Source organism: Carcharodon carcharias, chromosome 21 (genome assembly GCF_017639515.1).
Source record: "Carcharodon carcharias isolate sCarCar2 chromosome 21, sCarCar2.pri, whole genome shotgun sequence".
NCBI classification, from domain to species: domain Eukaryota; kingdom Metazoa; phylum Chordata; class Chondrichthyes; order Lamniformes; family Lamnidae; genus Carcharodon; species Carcharodon carcharias.
In genome coordinates this window covers 41,272,416-41,288,942 of record NC_054487.1, presented here as the reverse complement: position 1 = coordinate 41,288,942, position 16,527 = coordinate 41,272,416, and the positions used below count along the sequence as shown (strand labels likewise).

General features: G+C 40.9%; 1 protein-coding gene and 1 non-coding gene across 4 annotated transcripts in view; one reads left to right on the top strand and one right to left on the bottom strand.

Annotated features, from left to right (window-relative positions):
* The window catches only part of znf800a (zinc finger protein 800a), a 186,897-nt gene extending 173,907 nt beyond the window's left edge, over positions 1-12,990 (top strand). For 2 of the 3 annotated variants that reach the window (XM_041216082.1, XM_041216083.1), the window contains 2 exons: positions 9,242-10,972; positions 12,274-12,990. In XM_041216082.1, the coding sequence (XP_041072016.1) occupies positions 9,242-10,972; positions 12,274-12,287 (1,745 nt within the window). In that variant the 3' untranslated portion in view covers positions 12,288-12,990. Of the gene's footprint in view, positions 1-4,507; positions 4,533-9,241; positions 10,973-12,273 lie in introns of all 3 variants that reach the window. The other variant, XM_041216084.1, reaches the window with a different exon arrangement.
* A 1,615-nt stretch (positions 12,991-14,605) lies between these two features.
* Positions 14,606-14,679, bottom strand: trnaf-gaa. The gene has a single exon. It is a non-coding gene; the product is annotated as a tRNA-Phe (tRNA).
* Between the last annotated feature and the right edge of the window lie 1,848 nt (positions 14,680-16,527).

Sequence of the window (16,527 nt, the reverse complement as noted above, 5' to 3'; positions counted from 1 at the left end):
TTCCCGAGACCTGAGAATCCTGAACTCTGTATTACAAAATAATAATTCTGTTCAACTTCAAGTTGCAAATCTCCTTTAAAAGATTTTAATGACTGACCCATCTCCAAAGAGCGAATTAGTTGCCTGCTCCTGACCTGTCTCCTTTAAAACTGTAAGTGGGTGTGCTGGGGTCTGGTTTGAGAATTTAAAATCTTCTAACCCCCAAGGGCAAATGGGAAGGTGAAGCTCCCTCCTGCTACCCAAGGTTTCAGCTATCTGACTTGATTGCCCGAGGGGAGCAGAAAAATTTTCCAGAATGTTCCCAGGGCTTTTCCAAAGTTACACCTGCCTACTTAATGCCCAATCACATTATTTTCAGATAATACACATTATTACCTTTGCAACAGACAGCAGAGAGAGAGTCAAACTGTCTAATTTCTTACCACCTGTCTAAGCAGAAGGCGTTTGAATTAGTTTTTTAAAGAATAGGTGGTGACATGTTTTCCCAAACCCTTGGTTTTTTTGTGACCCAATTTTACTAATAATCCACAGGAAATATGAGTAAGGATGAACTCAGAAGGTTAGTTGCTTTTACAAATTCTAAACCCATAAAAAGGAGTGTTAGCAATGTCCCACTCTGCACACGTGCACACATAGCAAATGGTAAGGCGGGGCGGGGGAGGGGAGCGGGTGGTGCCGGGCTGTAATAGATAGGAGGAGTTTTACAATACAAGGACCACAGAAAAATGAATATTGGTTCAAGTGACAGTCGGAGTCCAGTGAGGAATTCTTTCTTTTAGGTGTTTGAGTTCAGCTGGGGAGTTGTATTCACTCTTCAGTTGGTGCTGATCCCACAAGATGAAGTAGGTATGCAAAGATTGAATCGATTCTGCAGGCAATGGTACAAAATCTTTCAGCAAAGCCAGGCTAGATGGGCAAGCTGTTGTTGAGTTTGGAGGAGCATGCTTCTTGGCTCACCAGTTCGTGTTAAAACAGCAGACTGCCTGTGAAGCCCAAAGATGTAATGTTAAAACTGTCTAGAAGGCCAGAGGCTTAGGTCATGTGACATGGCCTATCAATGGTTAATTGCAGCTTAACAATCAGTTTCTGTGCTTCTGGCCAGAATTCCATTGTTTCTCCTTTAGAGAGAGACAAGTTGGTAAATAGCATTTCTTCCAGCATGATGAGTTTTGGTCCCCCTCTTTTGTGATAGTTCAGGATGGGGAGCCAATTTGTCTGCACTTCCTCTGCTTTCGTTGATTACAATGTTTGTACAATGAAGTGTGAAATTCCAGAAGCTGAGAAAATAATTCTTTTGTTGTTGAACTCTTGGGGATATCTCCCAGACAAAGGGCCAACTCTGTGATTAATTCCCCAGCCTCACCCTCTAAATGACCTAGTTACTCTTTTCCTTTTAAAATACTTGTAGAAACTCTTATAGTCTGTTTTATACTTCTAGCTATCTTTCTCTGGTGCTCTAATATCTCCCTAATTTTTTTAGTCATTGTTTGCACATTTCTAAAATCTGGCCAATCTTCTGACTAATTGCAGAATTGTACACTTTTCTTTCAATTTGAAACTATCCTTAATGGCTGGTACATCGTTCTCATAGAGACTTTCTTTCTTATTGGAATATATCCTTGCTGAGAGTTATGAAATATTTCCTTAAACGTCTGCCGCTGTTTCTCTACTACCCTATATTTAAACTTATTTTTCCCAGTTCACTTTAGCCAATTCTGTCTTCGTACCTTTGTAATTGACTTTATTTAATTTTAAGACATGCACTTCTCGCCCTTGAACTGAATGTGAAATTCTATCATGTTATGATCACTGTTGCCTGGGCATTAATTAATCCTGTTTCCTTGCGTGTTACCAAGTCTAAAATAGCCTGCTCCCTGGTTGGCACTAGAATGTACTGCTTTAAAAAATTGGCCCAGTTAAACTCTATGAACTCATGTACCTGGCTACCTTTGTCAATGTGATTCGTCCAACCTCTACTAAGATTAAAATCATGCATGATTATTGCAGTACCTTTCTTACAAGACCCCATTATTTCTTCTGCCTGCTTACATTGTCTTTAGTGTAACTGCTGTTAGGGAGCCTATAAACTGTTCTGACAAATGATTCCTTATCTTTGCTATTTTTCATCTTATCTCTACCCAAACGGATTCTACATCTTGATCTTCTGAACTAAGGTCATCTCTCACTTCTGTACTAATATCATCCCACAATGACTGCTGTATTATTGTTGGGTATTCTGTTTTAGATGATGCATTTACTTAAGATCTTGGCAATCAGTTCAGTTGGATGTTGTAGATTCCATAGCATCATTCAGAAGAGAGGGGAATTTTGTTGTATCCAAATATTTCTCCTTCATTCAACACCAGGGAACATATAAACAGGTCCTTCTTTGTGTTTGAAGTTTATGGACCTTGCTTTGTGCAATTTGGTTTCCATGTTGCCAGTATAGGATGAAAGAGGATATCAGTTATCTGTTATCTGTCAGAAGTAGTTCACTGATTGCTGCACAATTCTGGATACCCTGAGTTTGTGATCAGGTGCAAAATAAATACAAGTGCATCATTGAAGAAAAAGTACTAGGAAAACTAATGGAACTAAAGGTTAGCAAGCCCCCTGGACCTGATGCCCTGCAACTTCAAGTCTTAAAATAAGTGGCTACAGAGATAGTGAGTGCATCGGTTGTAATCTTTCAAAATTCCCTGGGTTCTGGAAAGGTCTCAGTGGATTGGAAAACATCAGCTGGAACACCTCCATTCAAGAAAGGAGGAAGGTAGAAAGCAGGAAACCATAGGCCAGTTAGCCTAACATCTATCATTGGGAAAATACTAGAATCCATTATTAAGAATGTGGTAATATGGCGTTTACAATACATATCTAATTTTATTAATATTTCATCATATCAATATATTATCACATTTATAATCATGATAAAATCAGGCATGGTTGACATGGTTTTGTGAAAGGGAAGTTCTGTTTGGTAACTTTATTAGCTGCCTTTGAAAATGTAACAAGCATGTTGGATAAAAGGGAACCAATAGATGTTGTGTATTTGGATTTCCAAAAAGCATTCAATAAGGTGCCTCATAAAAGGTTACAGCACAAGATTAGAGCTCATAGTGTTGGGGTTGATATATTAGCATCAACAGAGGATTGTCTAACTAACAGGAAACAGAGTTTGGATAAATGGATCATTTTTAAGTTGGCAAACTAACTAGTGGAGTGCCACAGGGATCAGTGCAGGGGATCAGATATTTCCGATCTATATTAATGACTTGGATGAAAGGACTGGCTGTTATAGACAAATTTGCTGGTGATACAAAAATAGTAAGAAAGCAAGTTGTGAGGAGGATTCAAAGAGTCTGCAAATGGATATAAATAGGTTAAGAGAATGGGCAAAAATTTGGAAGATGTTGTACAATGTGGGGAAAATGTGAGATTGTTCACTTTGGAAGTATAGAAAAGCAGAATATTTAAATTGAGAGACTGCAGAATGCTGCAACATAGAGGGTTTCCTTGTACATGAATCACAAAGTATGCAGGTACAGCAAGTAATTAGGAAGGCAAATGGAATGTTGACCTTTATTGCAAGGGGGATGGAGTATAAAAGTAGGGAAGTCTTGCTACAACTGCACAGGGCATTGTTGAGATTACGCCTAGAGGTGCTGTGTACAGTTTTGGTCGTCTTATTTAGGGAGACATATACTTGCATTGGAAGCAATTCAGAGAAGGTTCATTAGGCTGATTCCTGGGATGAAGGGTTGTCTTACGAGAAAAGGTTGAACAGGTTGGTCCTATACTCATTGGAGTTTAGAAGAATAAGAGGTGATCCTACTGAAATCTATAAGATTCTGAGGGGACCTGATAGGATGTTTCCCCTTTTGGAAAAATGTAGAATTATTGGGCAGTTTCAAAATAAGGGATCTCCCAAATAAAACTGAAGTAAGGAGAAATTTCTTCTGAGGGTCATTAATCTTTGCAATTCTCTTCCCCAGAGAGCAAGGGCGGCAGTGTCATTGAATATATTTCAAAGTTGAATTAGATTTTTGACCCACAAGGGGGTCAATGGCTATGAAGAGAAGGCAAGAAAGTGGAGTTAAGGCTGCAATCAGATCAGCCATTATCTTATTGAATGGGGTAGCAGACTCGAGGGGCGGAATGGCTTACACCTGCTCCTATTTCTTACGATCTTTTGTTGTTCTCTCATCACCCACCTTCTTACAATATTTGTAACTTACTATATACATAATTCATTGAATGTCATGTTAGAAACCTCATGCTGCAGTATCGGAATGTTATTAGATGGACTCTTGCCAATTAGTTGAGGATCTGAACATATGTAACTTTTGGATACTGTTCTAACCGACTCTTGGAATACTTTGCTACCAAGTTGGCTTAGATTGTCTTCATATAAAAAAGTGAACAAATGTCCATTCGCCTTATTTAACTCATCATTTGTAGAAATATACAGTTTTCACCACCTCATTACAACATATTGTTATCTCTTTAGTGCCTGATCAAGAAGACAACATCAGGTAATTACCATTCTTTGTGTGAAATGTGGCTTCTTGACTATCAGTTCTGAAGTTGCCTTTTACAGTTTGTACATTTTGCATTTATGCTCCCTTGTACTGCAGTTGCAGTATAATTTGAATTAATATTCATTTGCTTTCCCTATTCAATTAAATATCTCGAGTTATCTCTCAAATGGCTTCTTTTCTTGAGTGTCATCATTCAGAGTCCAATGATCCCTCATAATAGTCCTCTGACTATAGAGACCAACCATGGTGCCTTGTTTTTTGCACCATTTCCAGGACTTGGATGTTTCCCTGTACCTCATTGATCGTTAAATGGAGTATCAGTGATGTACTGACCAGAGCACTATACAGCTTCAGTATGACCATCTTAGATTTCATATAACTCAAAGTTTTCTTCGCTAATTGTTACTCTGAGACTGGACAAAGTCATTGTAGGGTCTCCTGTAATTTCTAAGCTGCTTCAGTCTCTCCTCTTCGTTAAGTTCTTTTTTCACTTACTTGCATTAAACCTCATCTTCCATAGTTCTCTCACTTGTCAAATTGTCTTCCATTCTCTGTAACTCCTTTGCTGTATTCAAACTCCCATATTCAGTGTTGGGCTGCACTCCATCAATTTCCCTGAGGTTCCATATCATTTAATAGGAGAGAGGGGAGACTGAGGAGTCTCATGACCATTATTCTGGGATAAAACAAGTTTGATTCGGATACCTAATTTAAACTCCATCTGATACAGGAAGGTGGGAGATGGTATTGGATGGCAGATAGGAAAGAGGAAAACAGCATGCTACAACCTGAAGAGTATTGTGCTTACAGATGCACAATGATATCGAAATCAGGTGGAGCATGATACTTACGGTTTACAGTCAGCAGCAGAATGCTTTGGAATTAATTGCTTTACAGTGCCTGTCACTGGGTATACACGGAGGTTTAGATTTTGCATTTTTTGTTCTGTTCCCTATTGACAATGACTCACTGTTGCATAATTTGCCATGAATGTGGAGCAGTCATAGAGATCTACAGCTCAGAAAAAGACCCTTCTGCTCATCGAGTCTGTGCTAGTCAAACAAGTACCTAACTATTCTAATCCCATTTTCCAACACTAGGCCCATAGCCTGGTATGCCATGGCGTCACAAGTGAACATCCAAATACTTCTTAAATGTTATGAGGGTTTCTGCCTCTACCACCCTTTCAGGCAGTGAGATCCAGATTCCCACCACCCTCTGGGTGAAAAAATTCTTCCTCACATCCCCTCTAAACCTCCTGCCCCTTACCTTAAATCTGTGCTCCCTGGTTATTGATCCCTCCACCAAGGGGAAAGTTCCTTCTTGTGTACTGTATTTATGCCCCTTATAATTTTATACACCTCAATCATGTCCCCCCTCAATCTCCTCTGCTCCAGGGAAAATGACCCCAGTCCATTCAATCTCTCCTCATAACTAAAACTCTCCAGCCCAGGCAACATCCTGATGAATCTCCTCTGCATTTTCTCTAGTGTAATCACATCCTTCCAAGAATGCGGATTCCAGAACTGCATGCAATACTCTAGCTGTGCCGAACCAGCGTTTTATGCAGTTCCAGCATAACCTCCCTGCTCTTATATTCTATGCCTTGGCTAATAAAGGCGTGTATCCCATTTGCCCTCTTAACCACCTTATCTACCCGTCCTGCTACCTTGAGGGACTGGTGGACATGTACACCAAGATCCCTCTGATCGTCAGTACTTCCCAGGGTCCTACCATTCATTGTGTATTCCTGTGTCTTGTTTGTCCTGCCCAAGTGCATCACCTCACACTTACCTAGATTAAATTCCATTTGCCACTGTTTAGCCCATCTGACCAGCCCGTCTATATCCTCCTGTAATCTAAGGCTATCCTCCTCACTATTTACCACCCCACCAATTTTCATGTCATCCGCGAACTTACTGATCAACCCTCCTACATTCAAATCTAAATCATTTATGTATACCACAAACAGCAAGGGACCCAACACCAATCCCTGTGGAACCCCACTGGACACAGGCATCCATTCACAAAAGCCCCTCCACCATCACCTTCTGCTTCTTGCCACTCAGCCAATTCTGGATGCAATTTGCCAAATTGCCTTGGATCCAATGGGCTCTTACCTTCATTATCAATCTTCTATCTACTTTTAAGCCTGCCAGACCATATAGACCTTCCTCCCTTTCTATGCTAATTTCTTTAATTATATCACAGTCCTTCTGCCTGATTTCCATACCCACATCGTCCCTCTCACCTGTGAACACCGATACAAAGTGTTCATTTAGAACCCTACCTACGTCTTCCGGCTCCACACACAAATTACCACTATGGTCCTTAATGGGCCCTACTCTTTCCCTAGTTTCCTCTTACTCTTAATGTACTTGTAAAATAACTTTGGATTTTCCTTTATTTTATCTGCCAATGTTTTTTTATGCCCCCTTTTTGCTCTCCTAATTTCATTTTTAAGTTCCCCCTACACATTCTATACTCCTCTAGGGCTTCCGCTGTTTTGAGCCCTTGGTGTCTGCCATAAGCCTCCCTTTTCCTCTTTATCCAATCTTGTATATCCCTCGACATCCAGGGTTCCCTGGATTTGTTGGCCCACCCTTTGTCTTCACTGGAATATGTTGGCCCTGTACTCTCCCTATTTCCTTCTTGCATGAGTCCAACTGCTCTGATGCAGATTTACCTAAGAGTAGCTGCTCCCAGTCCACTCTGGCCAAATCATATCTGATCTTATTAAAATCAGCCATCCCCCAACTTAGAACTCTGATTTCTGGCCCATCCTTGTCCTTTTCCATAAAAACCTTGAATCTAACGGAGTTATGATCACTATCTGCAAAATGATCCCCCACTGATACCTCTTCCACTTACCCGGCTTCATACCCTAAAACTAAGTCCAGGACTGCCCCCTTTCTTGTACGACCTTCTAGGTATTGGCTTAAAAAGCTCTCCTGGGTGCATTTTAAGAATTCTGCTCCCTCTAAACCTATCACACTATGATTAACCCAGTTAATGTTGGGGAAGTTGAAATCCCCCACTATTACTACCCTATTATTTTTACACTTCTCTGAAATTTGCCTACATATCTGCTCTTCTATTTCCAGAAGAGTTCAGTGTTCATGTAAGGATTCATTATTGCAGCTCTGTCAAAAAGTACAGTTCCGATCACAGAATTACAGAAAGGATGTGATCACAGAGAGCACAGAGGAAATTTACCATGATGCTACCAGGAATACAAAATTTTAGCTATGAGGAAAGATTGGATTGGCTAGAGTTGTTTTCTTTGGAATAGAGGAAGTTGAGGGGAGGTTTAATTGAGGTGTATAAAATTATGAAGGACTATTTTCTCTTAGCAGAGAGTTAGCGGAGGCATAGATATAAAATAATTCACAGAAGAATTATAGGAGTGTTGAGGAAAAATGATTTCACCAAGAGGGTGGTGAAGGTCTGGAACTCACTGTTTGAAAGGGTGGTGGATGTAGAAACCTATTTTATAGATCTTTTTTCCCCCCAAAACCTGGTTTCAGTCTTTGGAGAGCACTTTGAGTTTAATAACTCTTGTGATTTACAGGCCTGTTCCTGGTGGTGATGGGAATGAGAGTGGGAGACATTTGAGTGAATGTATTAAGAGCATCATGAAGTAAGCATTCTGGCCAAAGTGCGATATTTAATATAAAATATAGGTAGCAACAAGCTGCGTAGACCCAGTGCCAGTACAGGCTAATGTTAAGTTCGATTTTATTCCTGCTGTCTGCTAGGGTCATTGTGAAAAGAATGGTGGTGATAGAAGTGTTGGTCGGAGCTTATTTGGGCTGAATGATCTGTAGTTGTTATTTCCCATTGATATGTAACCACTCACTATTCTCAGACAACATATTGAACAGCTTTAGATTCAGTAGCTTCACATATGGTATACTTTTTTCATACTTAAATCACAGTCCAATGGTGAGCACAAAATCTGAGCTGACATATTTCTGCAGTACTGAGGGAGCCCTGCACTGTTGAAGGCATTGTTTTTCGGATGATGTTCCATCTTCGCTCTCAGGTGAATGTATAAGATTCCATGGTACTAATCAAGAATAGTTGGGAATTCTCCTAGGTCTTGGCTATTATTTATCCTTCAACCAACATCACTTAAAACAGATTATTCGGCCATTATTTCATTATTCTTTGCAGAAGTTCGCCTTGTGCAAATTGGCTGGCATGATTCCGAAATTGGAATAGTAACAATACTTCAAAAGTATTTCCTAGGCTGTAAAGTGCTTTGGGAGGTTCTGAGGTCATAAAAGGGTACTATATAAATGCAAACTTGTTCTTCTCTTCTGTCACATGAGAAAGCGCTGTTTGTCAGCTCCTTATAAATATATTTCTTTATTTTTGATTTTGTTTTGTCTTTTGTCCAGGAAATGAAAATTCACTAACTGCAAAATTATTCAGTTTAAATGGAGACCGAATGGCTAGAATGTGTATAGGTGTTCATTAGTCTATGGAAATATGACTCAGTGACCTTTGTAGATTATATTTATAACAAATGTTAAAGTTGCAGCTCAATTCTTTGAATAATCTACTCTGTTCCACTAAACTAATTATAGAAGAATAATTTTAATTTGATTGAATTTGTAAATTCAACTTTTGAATTTATTTTAAGATATTTTGGTTTGTTTTATGCACTCCATCCAACTAAGCTATTTTCACCACTTTAGATTTCCCAGATTCAAGTGATAAACAGAGTCACGCCATACGAGAACTTTTGGAAGCAATTTATCCTAGGGTTGATAAGCAAGACTACATCATCAAGCTAGAACCCATTGAAACAAATCAGAATGCAGTGTACCAGCATGTAACTAGACTTGATGATCCAGTCGTCAACGTAGAGACATACAGTCCACAAACCTCCAGTCCATTACCAATGCAAGAGTCAGACGTTGAAAAGATACCAGAGATTGTACCAGAGGAGGAGTTGGAACTCGTTGGTTCAGTTCCTGCAGAGCTTATGAAGAAAGAAGTAGCCCAAAGAGTAGAACAAAGCCCAGAATCCCTCCTTTCAGAGATGGAGATCTCCAATGGTTCCAGTCTTGCACCCCACTTGGTCTGCTGCCTTTGTGCAAAAACGTTCAATTCCCGGCGTAGTGTACGGCGGCACATTAGAAAAGTGCATAAGAAAAAGATGGAAGAGCTGAAGAAGTACATTGAAACAAAGAACCGCGCGGGTCACCAGTCCTCCCTCTCTAACACCAGGAAACGGTCCAAGGGCATCGGTGTGGTCACCGTAGGCAGGAACTGCCCTGTCTGCCACAAGTTCTTTGCCACAAAAGCAAATGTGCGCAGGCATTTCGATGAGGTGCACAGAGGCCTGAGGAGGGACTGCATTACTCCTGACATAGCCACCAAACCTGGACAGCCACTTAGCTTGGAAGAACCATCACCTGAGCATCTGGTAACTGTCCCACCCCGCAGGCGCAAGTCTTCCTCAAAGGCTGAGTACAACCTGATAGCATGCAAGTGCCTTTTATGCAAGAGAAAGTACAGCTCGCAGGTCATGCTGAAACGCCACATGCTAATTGTACACAAGATGAATCTGGGAGAGAGTCTGTCCAAGCCCCCGGAGCAGGGTACAGCTGTGGCACGCTGTTTGGAGGTGACAGAAGCTAGCACCTACTGTACAGGCAACATGGAGGTCTCGCTGCCTGCTAACAGGCCTTCTCCTCAGGGCGAGACCAAAGGTTCAAGTCAAATGGGTGAGAAGAAAATCACCCCAACACTGAAAAGCAAAGTGAAGCAAGAGAATGACAGCCCAAAGGCTTCAAGTCCAGCTACAGCAGCTGGCAACCCCAAGCCCAGAAAGCCCAAGCTCTCAATGGGCTTCGACTTCAAGCAGCTTTATTGTAAGCTGTGCAAACGACAGTTTACTTCCAAGCAGAACCTGACAAAGCACATCGAGCTGCACACAGATGGCAACAATTTCTACGTCAAGTTCTACAAGTGCCCCCTTTGCACCTATGAAACACGTCGCAAGAGGGATGTTGTCCGACATATAACAGTAGTGCACAAGAAGTCAACCCGCTACCTGGGCAAAATCACTGCCAATCTAGAGAGCCGGGCAGTGAAGAAACCGATCGAATTTGTCCTGAACAGAGTGCCGAGAAGAGGACCCCAGAGGGACGAAGCCAAGCAGACCAAGAAGCACGATGGCACTTCTGCCTCGCCTGTCCCATGCTCTGCCGTCGTTGGCAGGAAAACTGATGGAGCAGAGCCTAGCACTGAAGTAAAATTCACCAAACACTTCTCGCTGCACAAGTGCACTAAGTGCGGAAAAGCATTTGCCAAAAAGACATACCTGGAGCATCACAAGAAGACGCATAAAAACGCAGTTGTAGCATCGGAAGGAAATAAAAATGTTGGCCGCAGCACCCGATCCAAGGCCCTTCTCTCTGGTAAGAGTGCAGTGATGTCATTCATTTTGTGATTTAAAAACCAAAAACCAAGCCTCTTTTAATTCAAAGTTTGTGTCCTAATATTTAACCCTGAGGGGGCAATTTTAACCTTACTCATCCGAGAGGGAACTCGAACAATCTTATTTTGCATTTCACTGGAATTTACCCTCCTTTTAAAATAGGATGGGATGTGCACCTGCCCTTTGACCTGATGCCATTGGTTTCCAGCCCAGTAACCTCAGTTAAACTTAGCCCCTTAGTTTTGTTTGGTATTGTAGACTTAAAAGAAAATATTGACTTTTAACTACGAAAAGCTATTTTGTTTCCCTGTTTACCTTAACCCATCGGTAAGTATATTCCTGCAGAGAGCTGTGGATGTTCAGTCATTGAGTATATTCAAGACAGCGATTGATATATATTTTGGACTTTTTAAGGGAGTCAAGGGTTGTGGGCATAGTGTGGGAATATGTAGCTGAGGTAAAAAGATCAGCATTAAGGTTCAGGCTCAAGGGAGTCAAATACCCTATTCTTGCTACTCTTTTGATTTGCCTTTAACAACAAGCCAATCACTCTTTCTAGACAGTTAAATTAGAACAATAGACACAGTAATTTAAACTATTTTGAGGCACTAATAAGAAACCCAGGAGAGAGGAATTTGATGAGATGTGTAGGGTTTAAGAAAGGTTCAATAGTGCATGAAATCAACAACAAATATTCTTAGGTTTTTGCATCCCAAGTTGGCTGGATCTGTGGCTGTGAGGTGTGTTCCAGTCCTGACATAGAGAGGCCTTAATGCTTGTGACAGCTATAACAACATATAGGCCAAGTTATCCAATCTAAACTCCTTGATCCATCCTTTACAGGAGAATGTTTATTGGGTACTGATTTGAAGGTGATGTCACCTACGTTTCGAGCAAGCCAGAAGGATTGTTGAATTTCTCCCAGTTTAATATCTTCCTGGACAAGTAGACTTGGCAGTGAAAAGCAATTCTATTACAGTAGATTCAGTATGAATGTGGAGGTCATATAATAAGAATATTACTTTGCAGACATCAAAAAAAAAATGCTGCGCTTGCCTACTCAATGGTAAATGGAATAGCCAGGAAGTAAAGATGTAAAGTAGAAATGCAGTATTTGAAGAAAAGTTGCTACTGTGTTTTTCTTATTTAGCCATAATTGCTAACAGAGTGAAGGCTGAAAGGATTAACAATCTGCCATATTGTTATTTTCACCTCTTAGCAAGCATTGTAACAAACATCATGTTAAACTTGTCTTTGTTTTTAAATCTCCTCCCTGCCTAGATACCTCCAGATGACATGTTAACAAATGGACTTTTTGGGATTCTTGTCGTGTGAAGATTGAATTTGGTGGCCAAGACACTGAGAGTCATTCTGAGTAAATAGCAGCTGTGAGAAAATAGGAAACCAAAGCATCATGGACATGAAATTAGGAGCAATTGTGAAATGACATTTAAAATGAGATTATAATTGCATTCAAATTACCATGGCCCTTTTTATGTACCAAATGTGAAATGGTACAACGTTCCAGACTGACTCTGCAGCCAATCTGGTAGAAATGTACTGTGCTGTCCAGACATTGAATGACAAGTTTCTTTCCAACACCTTGGTGGAAATGTGCTCTGCAGTCATGAGAGCAGATAAAACTTACAACTGATCTACAGATATTGTATGAGAACAGGAACAAGGTTATCAAAAATCGTGATGCAGTTAAAAGTCTGCTACTATTGTGTTGTATGTTTGTTATGAACTGCTGGCAGATCTCACGTGCTCAGTGTAAGCCAGGGGAACATTGTTCAGAACAGCAAGGAGCACTACACCATGCAATACGCACTGTATTGTTCTCCTGCAAAGAATCTGTTCTGCATAACCTGTCCCATCCCTTTTAAGGTCGCATATTGAACAGGAAAAAGACCAGAAACTGAACTGGGCTAGCCATATATATATTGTGGCTAAAAGAGCAGGTCAGAGGCTTGGAATTCCATGGTAATCACCCCCTGACTCCCCAAAGCCTGGCTACCATCTACAAGGCACAGTCAGGGATGTGATAGAATATTCTCTGCTTGCCTGGATGAGTGCAGCTCCAACAATACTGAAGAAGCTCAAGACCATCCAGGACAAAGCAGCCCACTGGATTGGCACCCCATCCACTACCTACAACATTCACTCCCTCCACCACCAATGCATTGTGGCAGCAGTGTATACCATCTACATGATGCACTGCAGCAACTCACCAAGACTCCTTCAATAGCACCTTCCAAACCTGCAACCTTTACCACCTAGGACAAGGGCAGCAGATGCATGGGAACACCACCTGCAAGTTCCCCTCCAAGCCACTCACCATGCTGACTTGGAAATATATCACTGTTCCTTCACTGTCACTAGGTCAAAATCCTGGAACTCCCTTCCTAACCGCACTGTGGGTGTACCTACACCACATAGACTGCAGTGGTTCAAGAAGGCAGCTCACCTCTACCTTATCAAGGGCAAATAGGGATGGGCAATAAATGCTGGTATCTCCAGTGATGCCCACATCCCAAGAAGGAATTTTTAAAAAAAAGTTATAATTTCTGTGCGTTTCTGAGGCCAATTCGAGGACAAAAAAAAACCAGCAGGAAATGGCTCCTCTTCTCCTTTTTATAGATTTTTAAAGTGTGATACAGAACCTTTGCATGCATGACTGTCACTTCCAAAACTTTTACATGTCTATAAAAAGGTTGTAAGAAAATATGATTAACTGCACCACTCATAGCAGATATTAGAAACAATAACAGAGTTATATCCTCATAGTAAGAAAATTTTTCTTTGACATCATGTTCACTAAAAGTATGGATGTTTTGATAGTCATGCACAGGCGAAAGCGATAGATTTAAGATGAAAAGTTTTTTTAACCATGACTTTCTGTTTGTGTATGCGTATTTTAAATTGTGGAACCAGTTTAAAGAAAGATGTGTGTGCATACATTGTTTGCACTTAAAGTCCAATATGCTCAGCCAAAGTATAATTTTGTTTTGGGATGCCCTCAGAAACTTGAACGATTATGTTGCAAAGATGAGCAATAGCAACAATATGCAAACACTGTAACACCATACACTGCCCTCAACTCTATTCTCTAAAATCTGTTCACTTTTTAACGAAAATCGTACTTTAATGAGCTACAGTGTTCAACTAATTGTTTTCCATACAAATTGTCCCCTTTTGTGATTATTGGCCCATAACAATCTTAAAATGACCAAAAATTGTGGCTTGCTGATATTGCATCTTGAAATATAGTGATGGTTAATGGTCGGCAGGACAACAAATTGTTTTCTTCTGCATTCAGCCCATTTGTTGATGGGCAATTTTTGTTTTTGGGCTGCTCAGTTGGATTGACAGCAACAGAAGATTTTTTTTGTCAGCCTTCAAATTAATGTGACAGGATAACTGTCTAGTTTCCAAGAGTCAGGGAAAACTATTAAAGTATAGAAAACGATACATACCTGCAGAAAATAACAGAATCTCGTAGAGTGAATATCTGAACAGCTGCTTTATTTTCATTTGTCAAGTTCTGAAATATTATAACATTGGATGTTCATTGTAACTCTTTTGTTACAACAAATGGAGACAAGCAACCTCCTGCCGAACCCTGGGATTGAACCAGGGACCTTTTAGACCTTCAGTCTAATGCTCTCCCAACTGAGCTATTTTGGCCCATAAAATAATTTATTTTTGTATTACCAATTTTCAGTAAATTGAAGCACAACAAATTCTCGAATTAAGTCAGATATTTGAAATAAATGGGAAGAATTCTGTCTGTGGAAGCCTGCTTGAAAGTCAACAGTACACATTCTGTATCGTGAAGCAGCTTTGCCTTTTCACTGATGCAGCTGTGTAATGTGGCTTGGGTGTGAAATCATTCAAATTGATTTTTTGTCAAGTTGTGCAAAACCTGTCTAGTGTGACATTCCCAGGTGCTTTTTTTTAAAATGTAATTTTTAATGTTAGCAAAGACCTAACTGGTACAATGTACTTGTGTTGCCATGCCAGATTGTGAAACAGGGCTAACGATCTAAATTAGATCCATCTGTCACCTTGCCTTTTCTGGAATTACACCACACCAATCAAGGGGTGGAAAAGTCTCATTAATTGAGCAGCTTCAGTACTCATTCTGTTAAGGGTGTGACATCTATGTTGGTCATCATCATTGTTAGTCCCTCAAAGTGAGGTTGACATTTGCCAGGCTTCATGATTTGTGTGTCTTTAGGTAACTCAACAGGCCAATCCTGGAGCCACAGATCATTGGGCAGAGAGGATAAGAGTTGCCCTGAGGAAGGGGAGTTCTCAAGCCAGGGCTCTGCTCTCTCTCTTCCACTTACATAGCTCCTCCACAGCGGTCAGTTACACAGCCAGTTTCTGACTCTGTTGTGGCTTGTTGGATGAGATGCTGCCACATGGTATGGTTTATAACAAGTTCCTCCCACACACACATATCAGTTTGTCCCCTTTTCATTGAGGCCCTCAGATGTCATTAAAATGTTTTTGCTGTCCTCTTGGGACTGGTTGCCACTCAAGTTTTGAAAAAAGGATCTGCTTCAGAAGCCGATTATTTGGCATGCAGTTGTAGTAGCCAGACAGCAGGCTGATTTCGCATGATCATGGTTACAGTGCTGGAGGAATTCGACTTTGCTGGAGGTTGTTTGCCTGTCTTCTCAGTTGACTAAGCATCCTGTGGATACACTGCGGATGCAATTTCACCAGTGCCTGGAGGTGGCTTTAGTATGTGATCCAAGTCTCAGTGCTATATAGAAGGGTGTTGCCAACAACATCGTAGAGTAAAGCCTTTGTCCTCTTGTGGAGGTCTCTGTTGTTGAAGACCTGAATTTTTGGGAGGCTTTGCTGGCACAGCTGATTCTGTGCTGGATCTTCTCTTTGAGAAAGCTAACTGCCAAGATATCTCCCCATCAATAACAGTAGCATGATACAAAGGTGCTTGTACAGGAGAGGGATGGTGGAGAATTTTGGCTTTGCTGATGTTAAGTGAGAGACCAAGTCTTTTGTTTGCAGAGTTGAAGAGTTTGAAGGTAGTCTGAATGTTGCTTGCAATGTGGGCCACAACTGTGCAGTTGTTAGCATATTGTAAGTCATGCATATGCTTGGAGGGTCACCTTAATGTTGGCTCTCAGCCTGTTGAGATTGAAAAGCTTCTCATCAAGTTGAAATTCAATCATGACCCCTTGTGGAATTAGGTGAGTCCCATGACCAGGCTGATGTAGATAGTGAAGAGAATTGGTGCAATCACACAGCCTTGCTTGACTCCCATCCAGATATGAAAGGACTCGGTCTCCAGTCCATTGCAAAGAATGGTTGCTGTAATACTGCCATGCAGGACTTGCAGGATAGTAACAATTTTTTCTGGACATCCAAGTCACTGGAGAACTTTCCAAAGGGACTCGCAGTTGATGGAGTCTTTGACAGATCAATAAAGGCCATGTGTGTTGTCTCAGACACTTTGTCAAGCAACAAAGATCAAGTTTGTAGCTCCCTTGAATGGCTGAAAGC